The 21,763-nt window shown below is 33.3% G+C and overlaps 1 protein-coding gene across 11 annotated transcripts in view; it reads right to left on the bottom strand.

Moving 5' to 3' along the window:
* The window catches only part of FER (FER tyrosine kinase), a 466,879-nt gene that overhangs the window by 134,362 nt on the left and 310,754 nt on the right, over positions 1-21,763 (bottom strand). For all 11 annotated transcript variants that reach the window (XM_019940802.3, XM_033853080.2, XM_073802380.1 and 8 more), the window contains one exon: positions 20,343-20,437. In XM_019940802.3, coding sequence (XP_019796361.1) covers positions 20,343-20,437 — 95 coding nt within the window. The remainder of the gene's footprint in view (positions 1-20,342; positions 20,438-21,763) is intronic.

Here is a 21,763-nt window from a genome sequence, read left to right as displayed (position 1 = left end):
CTTGAAAAGATATCTGCACCTCCATGTTCACAGCTGCGTTATCTACAATAGCCAAGACATGGAAACAACTTAAGTGTCCATGAATGGATGAATGAATAAAGCATAAAGTTGTGGTGTATGTGTATGTGTGTGTGTGTGTGTGTGTGTGTGTGTGTGTGTATGTGTATACATAATGCAATATTATTCAGCCATTTAAAAATAAGGAAATCCTACCGTTTGCAACAACCTAACGACATGGATGGACCGTGAAGGTACTATGCTAACTGAAATAAGTCAGACAAAGCAAGATAAAAAGTGTATGTTCTCACTTATATGTGGAATCTGAAAAAAACAAAGACCTCATAGAAAAAGAGATCAGATTTGAGGTTAACAGAGGTGGGAGGTATGGAGAAGGGGAATTTGAAGGAGGTCAAAAGATACAAACTTCAAGTTATAAGATAAATTAGTATCAAGGATGTTAACATACAACATGATGACTATAGCTAACACTGCTGCATGATATAGAGCAAAGTTGTTAAGAGAGTTAACCCTAGGTTCTCATCACAAGGAAAACGATTTTTCTTTCTTTTCTTTTTATTATATCTATACGAGAGGATGAATGTTAGCTGAACCTATTGTGGTAATCTTTTCACAATACAGGTTAATCAAACCATAATGCTGTAGGCCTTAAACTTATACAACGATCGTATGTCAGTTATTTCTCAATAAAAAGGGGAGGTTGGGGGAGCAAGACCAAGGAAAGAGAAATGAGAGATGATGAGTGATGAGAGCCGAGAGACAGACTCAATGATTTAGGAAGGGGAGCGTACAGAAGAGACACAGGAAACATCAGAAAACTAATCATACACGCAGAATTTAGATGCCTAAAAACTGATTTTCATTAAATTAGCAATACCTGGTTCAGATAAAAATTCAATTTGATATATAAGATATATCATTTTATACATATAGAATACTAGGAGCAAGTCATCAATTCATTAATTTTGTCTTTGCTTATACTTTGGGAATCATCACGTGTTTTTTAAACGAAGTTCTATGTTAATATTAGGGAATACTTAGCACAGTAAATTAAGATTTACGCACATTTCACTTCACTTAATCTGTAACATACTACACCTGAAAAACAGTTTGTCAGTGAGCCCAACTTACACTCAACAGGAGAGCACATAAACCCCAAGGTTTATTTATGATCAACTACTGTAAAAAGTTTTGGAAGCATGTTCTAGGAATTATTCAATAGTTTAAGTTTATACGCACCTATAGATTATATAAAACAACTTCAATGTCCATTCTACAATGAAAATTTTAGCTCCCTAAAAATATGAAGTAAAATAGGTCAAATATTTAATTCATCACAATAAAAATGTTTTATTTCCTTAACAACTTAGCTATTTTTCAAATAGAAAAACCCATACGGCTCATCTTTATGAGATGGATACTGAGCATACCTCCACACTGCCTTGGAAATACAAGAACATTTTGAAAGATCATTGACATCAACATCATCTTTCTTTTTTGGCAAAAACCTTGTCATTTCTCCCTGGAATACTGCCAGAACCTATACTAACTTGGACTCAGAACTACTCTTAATAGCTTAATCATTTCCTACCTCAACTATTAAAATTAAACTCTTCATAAATCTATCTTCAGTACACTCAGGGGATGAAGACAGTTCAGCCAAGTTATTTTATCATCCAAACTTGTCTTACATGCCCTGGTTTTCTATACATCCAACACATTTTAGAAATTGGTATTCTGTTCATTCCTATCCACCTCGGACAGGTTTTGAGCTCTCCAAAGATTACTTGTCTTCCAAACCACTTACTAACCACTAGTCTTCTAACCTTGATTTGTCCATCTCTTGTTATGAATTTCTGAATCTGTGAACTGTGATTTTGCTTGGACTGCATTTCAAACTCTTTCTTATTACAAATACGTTTTGTATTTTATCTCAGAATCATAGTTCCTTCTTTGTTTATGGTTGACTTTAGATAAAATGTTTGGTCTACTGAAAGCTGCTTTCTGAAATTCTTTTTGTATATTTTCCTAAAATCTAAAGGCTTTGTATTTTAAAAATCAAGAAGAACTTACTGACCTGTACATTAATAGCCTTCTTTTCTGCTAAATTAAAATTCAATTATTTGGTAATGCTCTAGTAGGAGAGAAAGAAATGAATGCCTTGGATTAATTTTTAATTATTTAATTAACATTTTGACTAAACAATATAGGTCAAAATGGGTAACTACCTGTGCTTTGAAAATACTGACAGTTTTCAAAGGCTGGATGTTGTTTACTCTGAAGTGTCTGGGCATGATAGGAATCTGATAGTTCATTGAACTGAAAATCCAATCTATACTAATGATACTCCTCTGCTCAGATTACTTTAATAGCAGCTAATAATTATTAAAAACTCAGAATGTGTTAAGAACTGTGCCATGTTCTTTATATATATTACTTCATTTAACTCTCGGAACATTATTATTCTCATCCCTCATTTTATAAGGAAAGATGTTAAGCCTTAGAGAGATTCAGTAACTTGCCCCAAGTCACACAGCTAGAAGCAGTAGGGTAGGAACTTAAACCCATATTTGGCTCCAAAGCCAAAACGGTCATGTTTACACAGGCAAGTCACTCTAAAGTATAGGAACTCCCAAATGAGAGCCATCGTGAACTCTGAATCCCACTGAGCATTTCTTTTATTGTAAGTGTTAAAGTGAATAACGACAGAACATCACAAGTGATCAGTGAGAATCCTCAAATACTTTGGAGGTTAGTATTTTTCCCAGTTTCTTTTCTTTTTCTTTTTAAATTGAAGTATAGGTGATTTACAACATTGTGTTAGTTACTGCTGTACAGCAAAGTGATTCAGTTATACATATATATACATTCTTTTTTAAAAAATTCTTTCCATTATGGTTTATCACAGGATACTGAACACAGTTCTCTGTGCCATACAGTAGGCACTTATCTATTGCATAAATAAAAGCCTACATCTGCTAACCCCAACCTCCCACTTCCCTGTTTCTTAAAAGAAATCCTGACTCCATAGTCAAGCACACTCAGATGAAATAAATGTGGACAAAAGGAACATTATACAGAGATAAGAAAAATATTTTCTGATACTCTCATTCATAAAAACTTAAATCTCTATTACGGCCATAACTAGGGTATGGGGTTTGCTTGCCATCTATTAACTCATCTCTCACAATACCTGCTTTTATACAAAATACTATGAAGGCTTCTGGAAGCACAGGCTCCACAGGGAGTCACGTATTTTCTAGAGAAATCTCTTGAGTTCAGATTTAATGCTGCCTGAACTGTTGATCCAGTGGTCTAAAGTTTGGAGAATATCTACGAATCTTTCCCATAACATATCTATTTAGATATTCATGACAGTAGAATTTAACCTAAAATGTATCCCCATGTGAGAACAGATGTACAAAAAAGTCCACTGAAATGCTCTTTATGGTAGCAGATGACTAGAAAAACAATTATCAAGCACTGTGTAAGCAAATACCATGCAATTATTGACAAAATAAATCTATATATACTGACGTAAAAAGACTAGGATATTTTGTCAAGTAAAAACAATACAAAGATCAGAGCAGTATGTATGGTAAGCTATTGTTTGTGTTAAAAATAAAAAGTTGTATATGCATATATATTTCCATGTGCATAGAAAAACTCTGGAAGGATAAAAGTAAAATTAAACACACGAAAACAAACAACAAAATCCCTCCTCAAAAAAAACTAGTAAGGGCAGCTGCCTCTAAAAAGAATTCCAAAGGGAATGGGGAGTCAGGGACAGAAAAATGGCTTTTCATTGTGTTTCCTATTGTACTCTTTGAAAGTAACACTTAAAAAAAAGTCACTGCCGGACTTCCCTGCTGGGGCAGTGGTTAAGAATCCGCCTGCCAATGCAAGGGACACGGGTTCAATCCGTGGTCTGGGAAGATCCCACATGCTGCAGAGCAACTAAGCCCGTGCGCCACAACTACTGAAGCCCGCGTGCCTAGAGCCGGTGCTCCGCAACAAGAGAAGCCACCGCAATGAGAAGCCCGTGCACCGCAAAGAAGAGTAGTCCCCACTCGCCACAACTAGAGAAAGCCCACGTGCAGCAACCAAGACCCAACACAGTCAGAAATAAATTAATTAATTTAAAAAAAAGTCACTGCTTAAAACATAATTGCATTGGAAATAACAAATTGGTCACCCTGAACTGTAAGGCCCTTCATCATTCCATCCCTCCTACCTTTCCAACCTTACTTACGTGTTTCTCCCAGGCGCACATGCCTCAGTCATTCTACCCTTCTTCCTGTTCCTCAAACACAAAGGCCATTCCTACCCTTTCCCCAACACTTAGCAAGGGTAGATTATTTTTATCTTTCAGGCCTTAACACAAATGCCACCTTCTAGAGATGTTTCCTAAGACCTCTAAAATAAATTAGGTGCTACCTGTGACTATCTCTCTGAGCAAAACTCTTAATAGCATAATTTGCAATAATAAATTTATTTGCGATTACTGTTTAAATATATGTCTCTCTCACTACATTGAATTTCATGAGGGAAGAGATCATAGTTATATTTTTCACCAATGTATATGGTGTATGGAACACAGTTAATGCTAAGTATTTATCAAATAAAGTAATTAATCCGAATCTCCCAACAATAGGTTTATAAAGAATGGAAAGTCTTAAAGAAAAAGGGGTGTATTTCTAAGTTTCAAAATCACTTTTCCAATAAAGATGTTAAAAAAAAATCACTTACACACAGGGTGATATATGTGTCTAAAAAATAGTTATTTTTTGTGTTTATTTTTTATCAAAATCAACTGGCTTAGAATATTTTTGACAGAATAATAAAGCTCCTTCAAATTATAGCCTCATTAGCTTAGAAATTCCACTTTAAAGAGAATTGAAGAATATAACTATGACTCTTAGAAGTAATAACAATTATACAATACTTATACTTTTTAATATATGATTACCTATCCTTTATTCTTAAAAAGCACTTTTGAAGATGTAAAAAACTGCAAAAAGATAGGTATCTAATTCTTTTATCCTATTCAACAAATGACAGATGTTAAACATAGACAGGGTTTCTTTCTTAATTTTAGTAGCCAAGATAGGAAATATAGAAATTCAATCACTTGCTGGTAGCAAATAATATCTTAGAAGATAAATTCACTTGGAAGTCTTATCAAAGATCTTGAAAAAAATGTTCTCAATACTAATCCACAAACAGGTAAAAGACTAACATGTAAGAGAAGGAAAAAACAAAAGAAAACAAAATAATGTCTTAAAAAACCAGAAAATATGGAATACATGTAATCTTTTAAGATACAAAATTATTAAAGATGCTATATAAAGTCACTTTTTAAATTTGCTGCAGTTTGTTATATAAAAGCCTTTCATTTTGAATCCAGGTATTGTCAAGTGTGATATTGTTTTCTCAAGTTTGACACAGAAGAATTTAGGCAAATTTTTCTTTTCTAGCAAAGGTTACATTTTCTATGTGTATTTATTAAGCTCTCAATCTGAGGCACAGCTGTGTCAGGTATTGAATAATATTCTTACTGGAACTGAAATTCATGTCCATAAATAGGTACCAATGACAACTGACTTCAGTTCTACAGAGAAGGACAGATGGAGGCAAATGAAGAGCAGGAAAGTTCCATAAACACAAAACCTTATTATAATGAGAGTTTCTAATATTATTTTCACATTTTCAATGACAAGAAGGTATGCAACACTTAACATAAAGTGCAATCACTCAAGATGAATCTGTGAAGATGTTTAATGTATATAGCATCTGAAAATCTAGAAAAAGAAAAAAGGAAGTACCTAAATGAGAAGAGAGATATTAAATATGACCAGAAGACTTGTGAAGAAATGAGAAAAGAAAAAATGCATAATAGATTTTCATAAGTAATTAATTTGGCTGGTCATAAAATGAGCATTTAGCAAGTAGAAGACTGATTTCATCCTTAAAAATGTACTCGAATTTATGAAGGAAATGGGGGAAAAAAAGGCAAAAATGTACACATTCCTGTCCATTGGAAACAACATAACACAGACTCTTAGGCCTCAAGGGCCTAAAAGATATTCAGTATTTTCCAAGGAATTGCTCATAAAGATGAAGTTCTCTTTGAGTTACCCTCAAAGCTGTTAAGAACAGCAAGAACACAGCATGCCCAGTTTAAGATAATCACTGCAGGGTGACTCCTTAAAATGAAATAACTCATTACTATGATCTACGAGGCTTTGCATGGCTTGAACCCCATCCCCTTTCTAACCTCATCTCCTACTACTCTCCCCTTACTCTTCCTTCATCCACACCACTCTCTCATGAAGCGTCGAATGTCCATCCTCCAGTGTCTACACAGAGTTCTCTCACTTCCACCAGGCATTTTACTCAACGTTCTACCCATACTGAGGCTTTCCCTGGCCACTCTCTCTAAGACTCCAACCTCTGCCCATACCAATAGTTGCTATCCTCTTCCCTCTATGCTCTATCTTTTCACACCACTCAACATCCTACATATGTTTTACTTACTTAACATATTTCTTTCCCTACCAGAACATAGGGTTCACGAGAGTAGGAAGTTTTGCTTTTTGTGGGGTCTTTTGGTCTGTTTTCTTCACTGTTGAATCCCCAGCATGTGGCATATACGGGAGGCATTCAGTAACTGTTTGGTGACCAAATGACTGAATAATCTAACAGAATATCTAGCCTTAAATAGTTTTTAAGTACAATTCTACTTAAAGAATATTGGTGTATCTGAGTAGAGTGACATAACTTCTCAAATATTAATGGATAAGGTTTTAGTTTCTTCCACAAATTTAGTCCAGAGTTTGCCTATCATTTCTGAATAGACAGGGTAACTTACAACTAGATAGGGATATAAATAACTTAAAACTAGAAGGGGATAAACAAAAGAAGAGAGAGCCAATATCTTTGGCTAATGCCGACAAGAGGCGTTTGTTCGGCTTCTATGTAAAATAGTTTGAATATTTATGGTACTGCAATGTAAATAAAAAACCTCCCAACATATTCACTTTTCAACTTTCATCATAAATAAAATAAGCATTGTTTAAGAACTTTGATTCAACCGATTTTCAGTTGTCTTTTAATCTTGGAAATATTTTGTGTTCCCCATTGTTTTAATAACTGTTCTCCTTACAGTTCTGATAATATGAAAATCTCATACTAAATAGGCACTGTCAGAGTCATATACATTGGGTATACTACTGGGAAAAACCTATTTATTTATTTTAAAAAATACATTATATGTAAAAATTTTTATTTCAGCTGAATTCATCACAGTTTTACTAGCCCTGTTCATACTTCTAACATTTGCATCAAATATAAGTAGGCTTTTAACAATGAAGCAAATTTTCTTATCATTTATATTACTTTAAAGTTTCTCTGCAAATTTTAATACTTTTCCATGTACAGTAACAAAAACTTAAAAACAATAACAAAAGTAAAACTAATCAGTAGTTTATCCATGAGGAAGGATGCATATATGTTCATAACGCTTACACTTTCCTTTAATTCATTAAGAAACTTCAATTATCAGAAAGACATTTTCAAAACAGGATCTAAGAGCGAAAATATGGTTCAGAATATGCTTTCTCCTTCTCACCAAGCTATCTGCCTCCTTGCAGGAGGTACTTAAGGTATAAGTGCCATCAGATGCTCAGAACATGAAAAACATATGGGTAATATTGCTCAGATATACACAATGCACCAATGGCTCAAATGTACCATGAAAAGTTAGTATCTGTTATAACACACCAACCTTTGCTCACTGATAGAAAAGAAAATCCCTAAGCACTTCTTTATAACCATTCAAGTCAAAGAGGGGATACAGTAATAGTTGTTATATTTTAGATTTCATTTCTCATAGTTTTCTTTTGGGTTAATGTTTTTAGTGTTTAGCTCAACCTCTGGGAAGGAAGGGTATGGTCTACCCAAAACAACAATAGAAAAATGCTAATACCACATGTGTGGAATACCACCAGGTTATCAATTTAAGTCGTGCATAAATTAAGTAAAGTAACTGATTTCAAAAGATATTAGTGCTTTTATTGTCTGGAGAAACGTCCAGTTTAAACTATTCCATCTGCAATTGCTTTGGGATATTAGGCAGCAAATGAAACATTAGGGTAACCCAATGTATCATTTGGTTGAGAAAGAAATATCAACTTAAAGATGCTATCTTTTTAAAATGTTGTTTTACAAGTATTAAAAAGTCAACTAAGCACATTTATTTAGCTTTTCATTAATGTAATATGCTTGAATTATAAAGACCAATATCTAAGTTTAGATGTCAGTTAACATAGAAAAGCTACCCATTCTTCCAAATAGAAATTTACAATGCACTAATTTATAATTACTCATTTAGACTCATTCAAACTTTGTTTTAGGGAAGAGATATGGGAACATATGTATATGTATAACTGATTCACTTTGTTGTAAAGCAGAATCTAACACACCATTGTAAAGCAATTATACTCCAATAAAGATGTTAAAAAAAAAAGAGTATTCTATCGGCATCTCCAAACAACAAAGTAATAAAGCCCACAAAATTAGGTTCTTCTTTAGTAATTATCAGCAGCATAAAAAAACTCAGCCACTGAGTTGACATATCTTATAATCTTTAGCACAAAATATTAATTTGAGATTTGTCCTTTACCTTGAACTCAAAATTTACTGCTGTGAAGTGATATTGTTACATATCTGGTAATGGATTGTATGATGGGAGATGGGTTAAATCCGTATAAGGTCAGGTGCCAGTTCAGACTTCAAGGGCTCTTTTACTGTGTGCCAGGAGCCATGTTCCTTAATATTTTGTTGGCACAATTTACCCTTTCTATATTTATAATGAGTGAAAGAAACAAATGCCAGGCAAGGATCCAGAGCCAAAATACTGGGACTTTGTTATCAAAGGAACAGAAACTGTCATTTCCAGTGACTCCCATAATAACCTTCTATAGCTGTGATGTCATGTAACAAATTGATTCTCTTAGAATCACGTAAAAATATAAAAGTTCATTATGAATTGGGAAGGAAAACATTTATTTTTTAAAACAATTTAACCTTCTGGCTAAACTTAGTGAACATACCCTAGAAATTACAAATGAAATGAATAATTAAAAGAAAAAATTCTGACAATGGAAAGATTTCTTTTGAAAGGCATTTATGAGAACTATATAAATAATAATGTCCAAATTTCTAAGCTAAAATCTCTAGACAATATAAACTACACGAGCTCAATATTTTTTCAAACTTGTTATAGAGATATTTTGATGTTGTCTAAAACCTGGTAAAAATTCTTCAGTAATTCTAAAAACTCCAAAGCCATAAGTCATTTTAAAATTAAGATAAGTTTGAGGATTGCCAAAGAGCATGCACCTGTGAGAGCTGAGGAATGTACCACATAATATAACATTCAATTAGTTCCAAGAAGTTCTGAACTCAAAGATAACATCCAGGTCCAAAAGAAGGGGCAGTTAGCAATATCTAGTACAAGACTAGAGACTGATGTTTGTCTTGCTAAAATTAATTACCTCTACCCAGGATCTGTACCTCACATTGTTGTACTTGGAGATTAAGGTGCTTGGTTTCTTATTCATCAGGGTATTTTACATCAGCCCTAATTTAACCACATATGTGAAAATAAATGACAGCTGCCTGAACTATAAATACTCCTTTAAGTCATGGCTTGTCATTTGAAAAATAAGTCCTCTCATCATTTCCTTCATTTCAATCTCTAAGTAAAAAACAACTCGTTTGCAAAATAAAATGGGGTCATCTTTTAGCATATTAGAGTTTGTCTTTGTTTTCAGTATTTCCTAGCACCATTTACAATTGCCTTTTGTTTGATTTTGTTTATCCAGCAACCTATAAGCAAGCAATAAATAAAGTATTTGTAATTCAAGAAATGATTCAAATGAAGACAGGATCATCTTGGAGTAGTCACTCTAAACTTGAATCCTCAAATGCTTATAATCTCCTCAAACATTACTCTAGTGAAAATGTATTTCAGATTTATGTTTCCAAAGGGCTCAGTTATCTGACAAGAACAGGAGCATTTTAAATCTCTGCATAATACATTTCTGAAATGGCTTGCATATAAGACACCAAGCAGTTATTAACTCTTGCTTTTAATCTACCAGTTCTCTAAATCTTCTCTCCACAGCTTGATTCCCAGTAGAGAAAAAAGTAACTCAAACAAAAATCTTCCTGTTTACCATAATAAACTGTTTACTTATCTGTGCACAAGGTTGAGAAATAATGGAATGGGGATGCATGTATCTGCCCACAGGGTATTTGCATAGGCATTTTGCTTGAATTTTCATTTATATTTTCAATTCATAAAAGGATTATATATTTTGACCCAATTATAACTTGAATGCCGTAATACAAAATAGAAAGAGCACAGTTTTCCCACTTGGTATTTAACTGATGTTGACAAGCCACTCTAAGCTCTCTGAACCTCATTTAGCTTATTTGTAAATGGAGATAACAATACCACCTGGTAGAGCAAATGACATAATGTTAATTAAAGTCCTTTGAGAACTGTAAAATATCATGTAAATGTAAAATATTGTTTATTATTATGCTACTTTATTAAGAATGAAAAGTACCTGGTTATTTCCCCATCATGCCTTTTGTAAAATGAGGAAAGGAAAGATGCTCTTTTGAAGTAATCTAATAGTTTGTGATGAGAGGTATTTCAAATTTAAGAAAAATTTTCCTAACTAAAAAATTATAGGTTAGAGCTAAAATTTAGAAGCCATTTTAATCCAGCCACTTTAATTTTAGATACAAGGAAAGAAAGACCCAAGAAGGGTAAATATTAAAACATACAAACTAAACAGTCACTAATGGTGGTGGAAAGGGAAGAGCTAAACCAAACTTTATGCTTCCCAATTTGCTGTCACATCACTTGGCTAAAGAAATCTAGGGTTAGGATTAGAATCAGGGGCAGGGGCAAGTTCAGAGGTTGGGTTAAAGTTCTGCCTGGATTATAGGAGTCATTTTTTTTTTGGCGGTACACGGGCCTCTCACTGCTGTGGCCTCTCCCGTTGTGGAGCACAGGCTCCAGACGCGCAGGCTCAGCGGCCATGGCTCACAGGCCCAGCCGCTCTGCGGCATGTGGGATCTTCCCGGACCAGGGCACGAACCCGTGTCCCCTGCATCGGCAGGCGGACTCTCAACCACCGCGCCACCAGGGAGGCCCTAGGAGTCATTTTAAATCATCACTTTCTTCTATTGGTCAATTATAAAATAATAACAATAAAAATTATGACACGATGAGAATACACAGAGTGGTCATTATGGTTAAACATTGTAAGAATATATATATAAATATAAATTATATATACGTATACATATGTAAAGTGCCTATGTGTGTTTGGTATACACATACAAAATCACAGTACGTTAGCTCTTACAGCAACTCTATTATTCTTACTTCACGGGTAAGAAAACTAAGGGAGGGAACAGAATGGTTAAGTAGACTGAGCAAGATTATAGAACTAACAAGCTTCTGGCCAAAATGCCTGCCTCTTGGTCTTTTTTTTTTTTTTTTAAGAGTTGTACATCTTAATGTACAATTCAGTGAGTTTTGACAAATTTACAGAGAGAGATGTATGACTGTCACCACAATACAGTTTAGAACATTTTCATCACTCCATAAAGATCTCTCTCGCCTGTATAGAGTCAATCCCCATCTAAACCCCTAGCCCCAGGAAATCACGAATCTTCCTTCTTTATCTATAGAAACCTTTTCTGGGCATTTCATTTTGTATCGGACTTGGGTTCATCTATACTGTAGCATATATTATTAGCTCATGACACTATCATTTAACAGTAATATTACTTTTGTATGGATATACTATATTGTTTATTCATTCAGCAGCTGATGGACATTTGGATTCTTTCTACTTTTTGGCTATTATAAATAATGTTTCTATGAACAATTGCAGTTGTTGTGTGGACACACATTTCAATTTTCTTAGGTGGATACCTAGGATCAGAACTGTTACTTTATATGGAAAATTTATGTATAACTTTTTGAGAAACTGTGACACTTTTCCAAAGTGGCTGTATCATTTTACGATCCATGAGCAATGTATGAAGGTTCCAGTTTTCCACATCCTCACCAACACTTATTAGAGCTCATGATCTTCACCACTACCCTCTGTAGGCTTCCAATAACCGTGCACATATGACACTGAATGTTAGAATGGGAGGGAAGGGGACTTCCCTGGTGGCGCAGTGGTTAAGAATCCTCCTGCCAATGCAGGGGATACAGGTTCGAGTCCTGGTCCGGGAAGATCCCACATGCCGCGGGGCAACTAAGCCCGCATGCCACAACTATTGAAGCCTGTGCGCCTAGAGCCCGTGCTCCGCAACAAGAGAAGCCACTGCAATGAGAAGCCCGTGCACCACAACGAAGAGTAGCCCCCACTCGCCGCAACTAGAGAAAGCCTGCGAGCAGCAACGAAGACCCAATGCAGTCAAAAATAAATAAATAAGTAAATAAATAAATAAATAAATAAACGAATGGGAGGGAAGGAGGAGCTAAATGGAGTGAGGGAGACAGAGCTTAAACTTACTCAAAGACAACCAAGTCTGTTTCATTTATGTTAAAAAAAAATTTTAAGACTTTTGAGAGCAGTTTTCGATTCACAAAAAAAATTGAGAAGAAGATACAGAGATTTCCCATATAATCCCTGCTCCTTACTAGAGAGCTTCATGTATAATCAAATCCCTTGTTAGAATTTGTTATATTTATTACAACTAATGAACCTATATTGACACATCATTATCACCCAAAGTCCATGGTTTACACCAAGTTTCATTCTTGGTGTTGTATGTTCTATGTGTTTGAAAAAATGTAAAATGACATGTATCTACTATTATGTCATACATGGTAGCTTACATATCCTATAAAAATCCTCTGTGCTCTACTTATTCATACCTCCCTCTTCCATAACCCTTGGCAGCCACTGAATTTTTTTTTTTTAACTGTCTCCATGGTTCTCCTTTTTCCAAAATGCCAGAGTTGAAATCATAAAGTACATAGCCTTTTCAGATTGGCTTCCTTTACTTAGCAATATATATTTAAGTTCCCTCTATGAATTTTCATGGCTTAATATTTTATTTCTTTTAAGTGCTGAATAATATTCCATTGTTTGGAGGTACCATAGTTTGTTTATCCACTCACCTAGTGCAGAGCATCTTGGTTGCTTCCAAGTTTGGGCATTATGAATGAAGCTACTATAAACATCCTTGCGCAGGTTTTTGTGTGGATATAAATTTTGAACTCTTTTGGGTAAATACTAAAGAATGTGATTGTTGGATTGCATAGTAAAAGTATGCTTACTTTTATAAGAAACTGCCAAACTGTCTTCTACAAACAAAGAGTTTTATTTCTTCCTTCCCAATCAGTACAACTTCTGTTCCTTTTGCCTTATTATGTTAGCTACGACTTTGAGTAAGATGTTGAAAAGGAATGGTCAGAGGGGCATCTGTGCCTTGGTTTGTGATCTCAGTGGGAAAGCTTCAAGTCTCTCACCATTAAGTATAATGTTAGCTGTAGAGTTTTTGTAGATTTTTTAAAAAACAAACTGAGCAAGTTCCTCAAGTTTTCTGAGTTTTTAAAATTTTTTTCATGAAGGGGTGTTGGATTTTGTTAAATGCTTTGTCTGCATCTATTGATATGATCACCTGATTTTTCTTTTAGCCTATTGATGTGATGGATTACATTAACAAATTCTCAAATGTTGAAACTGGCTTGCAAACCTGGGATAAATCTCTCCTATGCTTTTCATAACCATGTATTTATCAGCTTTTCATCTTATAGTGGAAATATATATATATATATATTTTTTTTTTACAAGGAACCTTATGGTGTTTGCCTCATTTATCTTTATATTCTGGTATGTAAACGTGTTCACTGATGAGAAAGGAAAAGATTCATAAGGCTTAAACAACAATAAATTGAGAAAATAGGAAGAGTTTCTTACCAGGTCTTAACTTGAAAATGTCAAAATTATGAGCTCATTGTTTTTGAACTTGCTATTTTGGCCCAGGTTTCGTAATATTAGAATGTTAGATTATAACTGGTTCAATACTAGAGATATTGAAGCTGTGTCTGAAGAGAAAAAATCACTAAAGACTATTTGTTATCTTAAATTACTTTAAAAATGTTTAAAACAAAAAAACAATCATTTATTTTTAAGTGCTATAGTGGTTTTACCATTGAATGCTATAATGTCTTTTATATTAGTATAGTAGCTAGAATTTTGGTTTCAAACACTGGCAAAGAAATATTGTGGCAAAGGTGAAAAATACCTTAAACATATTAAAAGGTGATTTTTATTTACTTTTTCTTGCTTTATTTTTTGCTGTATTGTTCTAGAACATCTAGTATAGTGTTTAAGTGGTAAATGTAGGCATATTTGTCTTATTTCTGATATAAATGAGCAAAGTATTCAGTCATTTGCCATTAAATATGATGTCATCTTAGGAGCATGTCTTTCTTAGGAGCCACTCACGGTGAGAACATTCTCTTCTATTCCTCAATTTCAGAGAATTCTTAACAGGAATTAGTGTTGGATTTTGCCAAATGATTTTTCTTCATTTATTGAAATGATTATGTAGTTTTAAATTTTATTAATATGAATTACATTGATTGATATTTGAAAGTTAAATCAGCTGGTAGTCCTAGGATAAATTCCACTTGATCATGATGTATTTTTATCTGCTGTTGCATTTGCTTCATTAAAATTGTGCTCAGAATTTATATATGTAATAATGACATATAGTCTGTAGTTTTCTTTTGCTGTAATATTTTTGTCTAGTTTCAGAATCAGGTCGTGATGATCTCAATGAGTTGAAAAGTAGTCTCTTCTTTACAATTTTCTAAGAATTTGTGTAGAGTTGGTGTATTTCTTCTTAAAACTTTGGTATAATTCACCAGTGAAGCCATACAGGTCTAGAGTTTCCTTTGAAGGATGGTTCCTTAATGACCAATTCTATAAAAGATATGGTGTTATGAAGGCTGAATGAGCTTTGGTAGTTTTTGTCTTTCAGAAAATTTGTCCATTTCATCTAAGTTGTTGAATTTCTTTATATAAAGTTAAGGAAATATTATGACTATCTTTTTTAATATCTGTAGACTCTATAATGATGTCACCTCTTTCATTCTTGATATTGGTAATTTGTGTCTTCTTTTTTCTGAACAGTCTATGTAGAGGTTTTATCAATTTTATTAATCTCAAAGGATTCCATTGATTTCTTCTGTATTTTTTTCCCTTTCTTCTACATATTTTGGGTTAATTTGCACTTCTTTTTAAGGTAGAAATTGAGGTCAAAACTTTGAGTCCTTTCATCTTTTCTAATATAGGCCTTTAGTGCTGTATTTATTTCCCTAAGTACTGCTTAATAGGCATCATATAAATACGGAGATGTTGTGGGTTTTTTTTCTTTCCATTTAGTTCAAAATACTTTCTAAGTTCCACTCTGACCCACTGGTTACTCAGCTATGCATTGTTTACTTCCCAAATATTTAGAGATTTTTCATATTGTTCTATCCTTGAGTTCTATTTTATTTCTGTTGTGTTCATAGAACTTAAATTCTTATAAATTTATTGAGATTTGTTTTATGGCCCAGGATATGATCTATCTTGGTAAATATTCTCCGTGTACTTGAAAAGAATGTATGTCCTGGTGATGTTGTGTAGAGTGTCCTATAAAGGTCAGTAGGTCAAGTTGACAGACAGTGTTATTCACATCTTCTGTGACTTCCATAGTGAACATAGTTCTTAAAAAAATCACTTACAACAGCATCACAAAAGATCAAATACTCAGAGATAAGTTTGACAAAAGATGGAAAGTCCTGTACACTAAACTCTACAGAACCTTGCTGAGGGATATTAAAGAAGACCTATCCTACTAGAAAGATATGTCATGTAGAGGGGTGAGAAGACTCAATATTGTTAAGAAGTCTATTCACCCCAAACTGATCTATAGAGTCAATGTAATCCCAATCTAAATATTAGCAAACCTTTATATGGAAACTGAAAAACTAATAATAAAATTGCTAGAGAAATGCAAAGGACTTCTAACAGCCAAAACATTTCTAAAAAAGAACAAAGTTAGACAACTAACATTATCTGATACAAGACTTACTATAAAACTTCAGTAGTCAAGGCAGTGTAGTATTGGCATTACAACAAACAAAAAGATCGACAGAAATTAGAGTCCAAAAATAAAACTACACATAAATATATTTTTAAAAATGAAGGTAAAAAAAATCAGGAGAGAAAGGAGAGTCATTGGTGCTGGAACAACTGAATATCTATATGCCAAAAATATGAACTTCAATCATTCCTCACAACCATATGAAATGGACCATAGAATGAACTATAAATTCTAAATTCTAAAACTATAAAAATTGTAGAAGTAAACATAGGAGAAAACCTTTGTGACCTGGGATTCAACAAAGATTTCTTAGATATACCATCAAAAACATGATCTATAAAAGAAAAACATAATTTAAAGTTTGAAATTAAAAACTTCTGCTCTTCAAAAGACACTATTAAAAGAATGAAAAGACAAGTCAACTGAGAGAATATTTGAAAATCATACATCTGATAAAGGACTTGTATCCAGAATATATAAAGAACCAAGACTTTATTACAAGAAAACAACCCAATTAAAAAACTGGGCACATTACTTAAATAGACACATCAAAGAAGATATATGAATGGCAAATCAGCACATGACAAGGTGCTCACATCATTAGTCAGTTGGGAAAGACAACAAAAACCACAATAAGACACTACTGCATAAAATTTTAATATCTAAAGACTGACCACACCAAGTGTTGATGAAGATGTAGAGAAACTACAGTTGGGAATGTCAACTAGTATAATCACTTTAAAATCTATTTGGCAATTCCTTAAAAATTTAAACATGTACATTCTATCTAATTCATTTATTCCACTCCCAGGTATTTTCCTTAGAGAAATGAAAGCACATGCCCATACGAAGACTTATACGTGGATGTTCACAACAGCTTACTTGGCAGTAGCCCCAAATAGGAAACAACCCAAAAGTCTATCAACAGTTGATAACAACGGTGATATATTCATATGATGCTATTCTACTCAGCAATAAAAAAGAATGAACTTCCGATAAACATTACAACATGGATGGATCTCAAAATTATGCTGAATGAAACAAACTAGACCCAAAAAAGAAAAGAGTAGTACAGACTATATGATTCCATTTATATAAAATTCTAAGAAACACAAACTAATATATAGTGACAGAAAGCAGATCAGTGGTTGACTGGGACAGGGGTTGAGAGGGGGAGGAGGAAGGGACTACAAAGAGGCATGGGGAAAATCTGGGGGTGATAGATGTGTTCATTACTTTGATTGTGGTGATGGTTTCACAAGTGTATACATATGTCAATACAATGAAGTGTACATACATAAAGTATATGTCAATTACATATCAATAAATCTGTTTTCAAAAAGATTGACAAATTATGATTATTAAATATTAGATTTTTGACAGACATTCTCTCAAAATTGAATTAAGTAGGTCCAACACTTCAAGGCAAAAAACTGACAGTTTTTGTTACCAGGGAAAAAAAAATCCAAGCTTTGCAATGAAGTTAAAATTTTGGAAAACACATTTGCTATAAAGAAATTGATACCTCCTATTACTTTTCCAGTGAGATTAGTGATGACATTAATGAATGTGGTCTTTTGATACTGTATAATGAATTACTTCACTGTTTGGAAGATCTATATAACCTGGTCACTTGATATTTTCCAAATGAGAAATGACAAAGCATGATGCTACAAAAATTATGTATTCATCTTATAAGATTGACAAATGGAATTAATGTAACAGAGTACGAAAAGTTCAATGTGGTTTCAGATCAGACACTGCAACTAACCTCCAAGAAAATTTAGCAAAGTCCACTGTGGTAGGCAGAATTTGAAGATGGCCTCCCAGTAATGTCCCACCCTAATCCCTGGAACATGTGAACATGATTAGATATCAATCCCATAATTATGTTTTATCATATTGCACAGTTGCCCTAAAAATAGGCAGATTAGCCAGGTGAGCCTGATCTAATCACAAGACCTTTCAAAAAAGTGGAGGGTATTCTCCCAGCTTTTTTGAAAAACAAAACAGAACAAAATGAAAAACAGAAGGAGAAGTTAGAGAAATTCAAAGCACTTGAAAGATGTGACACACTGGGTCTGAAGATCAAAGAATGTAGGAAACCTTAAGAAGCTGGGAGATGCCCTTGGCTCACAGCAAGAAAAGAAAGGGAACCTTAGCCCACTTCTCAACTGTAAGAACCGGAAGGAGTTTGGAAATGGATTCTTCCCCAGTGTCTCCAGCCAAGAATTTTTGGCTTTATGAGACCCTAAGCAGAGAACCCCAGTAAAGCCTGCCTGGACTTCTAACCTACACAACTGTGAGGTAATAAATGGATATTGTTTAAAGCTGCCATGTTATGATCGTTTGTTGTGCCGCAATAGAAAGCTAATACATTAACCATAAATCAAAATGCACATAAACTCAGATCCAACTCAAGCACTGTTTAAAAAAGAAAAAAAACCCAAATAATAAAAATGGAAACAACCAAAGTATCCATAATTAGAAGATCGATTTAAATTATAGAAAGCCATATAATGGAATATTCTGTAGCCATTATAAAGAAAAGGTAGAACTATATGGATGAATATGAAACAATGAAACTATGTTATATTAATAATAGAAAAAAAGATCAGCAATGTTAAGATTTTGAATAATTAAAACATTTGCATAAAATCATGGTATCTATAGTAAATATTTTCCTGAGGGGAAAAAAAACACAAAAAAATAAATAGCAATTAGCTTTGGGGTAAGATTAGATTGTTGAGTAGGACATTTTCTAATGAAATTTATTATTCTTAATCATTAAAAAAAATATATCAATAAAGGTTACTATTTAGTGTCCAGATAAACACTTTCCTGGCTCTCTTCCAAAGCTATCTTTTGCTTTATGCAATTTAGACCTGCCATCAGGAATTTGTTACCATGCTCCTTTAATCAGTCATAGTAACACCAAAATGACTTTTCCTCATCAAGTCTGCCCTACCTCTCAAATCTAAGTTTCTCAGTGACATCCCTTATTAACTGGGGGCATCATTTTCATTATGTGAATGTTTTATGTATTTATAATACTTAAACATCCCATTTTAATTAAACTTATAGGCTATTCAATTGTTTTAAAAATTTTGTATGAAAATTGTATGAAAGCTACTTTAAGATATAAATCGTAAATAGTGTAAACCATGCAAATATATATTGCCATTTGAGGATGAAAATGATTATGATCTAGGAATCCTTCAGTTATATGGTAATAAAGAAATATTCCAATAACAATCAAACCAGCATGGTAAAATTGGACCAATTTAACCTTTAATAATGAAAGAATTATGTGAAAAGTTTTTAATGGGCAATCTACAATATCAGGTTTATGTGATGTATATTAAAGTTAGAAAAATGTTTTATATTCCTTTAAGTTTCTTCTTGTAAAATGAATAGTTAAGGTAACAAAGCAAATCCTTTTCAGTTATTAAATACTGTATTTATAAATCTTATCAAGGTCATATTTTACCTCTGATTCTATTTTCTACAACAGAAAGATGTACAATAAAAATAAAGATAACACGGTATCAGTTTGATGTTATCCTTGTTTGTTGGCAAAAGTAGTTAACCAAAATACCTGGAGGTGTTAAAAGTCACCAGAAAGAAATAAAAGGACAAATTCCTAGAGAGATCACCTTTTTTTTGTCCACATATCAAACAAGTTCATAGTTTGTGACCCAAAACATTATGATATTATTATATACAACTAAACAAAAGGATGTATGGTAATGTACTTGTAAAATGATATACAATGAATGAAATACAAGACAGTACTTTCATTATTATAAAGCAAACCTAAGTAGACTATTTATCTAAATAGCCTTTCTCACCGAAAGATTATATATAACTAATTTCCATGTGTAACTGCAATGTAATAATATATCTTCTCTTACAAAGGTTGGCTGACACTTTCTAGAAACTGGCAAGTATTATAGACTATAAAAATACCAAGTATGTGTACAAGCTCTTCATCATCAGGAAAATGTTAAACAAAATCCTTGGAAACTTAACAAGGAGAAATCAAAGAGACTAAACATATAAAAGCAATAAAACATGACATTAAAACGTCATTGAGGAAACCTCTAAAATCATATTACCTGGAACCAGTTCCATAATTATGTAGATAGGCTGTCTTTGTGTGCAAACTCCTATAAGTTTGACAATATTGGGATGATCATATTGCTTGAGAATTCTGGATAAGAGAAGTATAAGAATAGTTACCATTTAAGTTGTAAGCATTAATTTATGATCATGAGTAGTGTGCACAAGCAGAATGCACTTTAATCAACACAATTTTTAAAACTTTAGTACGAACCCAAATTATGATAAATGGGATGTATATGTCTTGACAAATCTTGGCAAAATATAGATATAAATGAGTCAGTTTTTATTCAGTAAAATATTCATTTAAAAATTATTATCTACTCTGAATAGGTAATAAGCATGCTAAACAGGAATAATTTACTTAGTCCAAAATATGCAGAACTCCCTTCAAAGAATCTGGTTTTAGCCACCCTCACAAAAGCTGGAAAGTATTAGTGGACCAAAACCTGTAAGCTGTTAGGGCAGCATCTTTTTGTTTTGTTTTATTTTATGTATATACTTCATTTAAAACAAATAAAAATAGAACGATTCATATTGGTAAATGCTATAGAGTAATCACTTCATATTTAGACTTCACAATACATACTCTCTTGATGATCATGATCAACTTCAAAATAGTAAAAACTCAGGAAGTTTTGAGAAAACTGGCAGAAGGTTAAACAGTGAGTAATATAAGACTTAAGCTGAGGCAGAGAAGTTTTAGTTTGGATAAAGGCAGAATTTCAGAGAGCTGTAAAAGCATAGACTCATCTATAGGACCCCAAGCATGAGTTAAAAATAGATTAGATTCCCTCAGAGGCCTGTCTACCCTGATGATTTCTGTTACCAAATGATCTTCCATGTTATCCTACTGACATAGTTATAAATTCACTCATATTTGAAAAAACACAGTTTCCTTTCTAGGAGAATGAAAAAAATAACTTCATTTGGAGAAAGATAAAACAGTTTATATGTGTGCTGTACATGTACAACTAAAGCAGAGATAGCTCTAAGAAAAATGTTATCGATTGAAAATATATAAATTTAATAAATGAAAAAGTACACTGGGAAGAATTCTAGAGATAAAGAAAATGTTCTGTCAATAACTGAGTTTGCAGTTTTTATGAGGAATTAAAAAGGAAGTTTTAGAATGATTGACTGTAATCCAAAATGTCATTTCTTAGGTTGAAAACTGCTTAATAAAGAAATTCCACAAAACAGCCAGGATGAATCCAAATGACATTAAATAGCTAAATATATAGCTTTATTATCTGTTAAAGGATATTTGGGAGTTTGCATGGATGTAATTGTCATTTTTTTTTTTTTTTTTTTCGGTACGTGGGCCTCTCACTGTTGTGGCCTCTCCCGTTGCGGAGCACAGGCTCCGGACGCGCAGGCTCAGTGGCCATGGCTCACGGGCCCAGCCGCTCCGCGG

The sequence above is a fragment of the Tursiops truncatus genome, chromosome 3 (assembly GCF_011762595.2).
Source record: "Tursiops truncatus isolate mTurTru1 chromosome 3, mTurTru1.mat.Y, whole genome shotgun sequence".
NCBI lineage: Eukaryota > Metazoa > Chordata > Mammalia > Artiodactyla > Delphinidae > Tursiops > Tursiops truncatus.
Note: the sequence above shows the minus strand (reverse complement) of the source record. Positions and strands in the feature narration are given on the sequence as shown.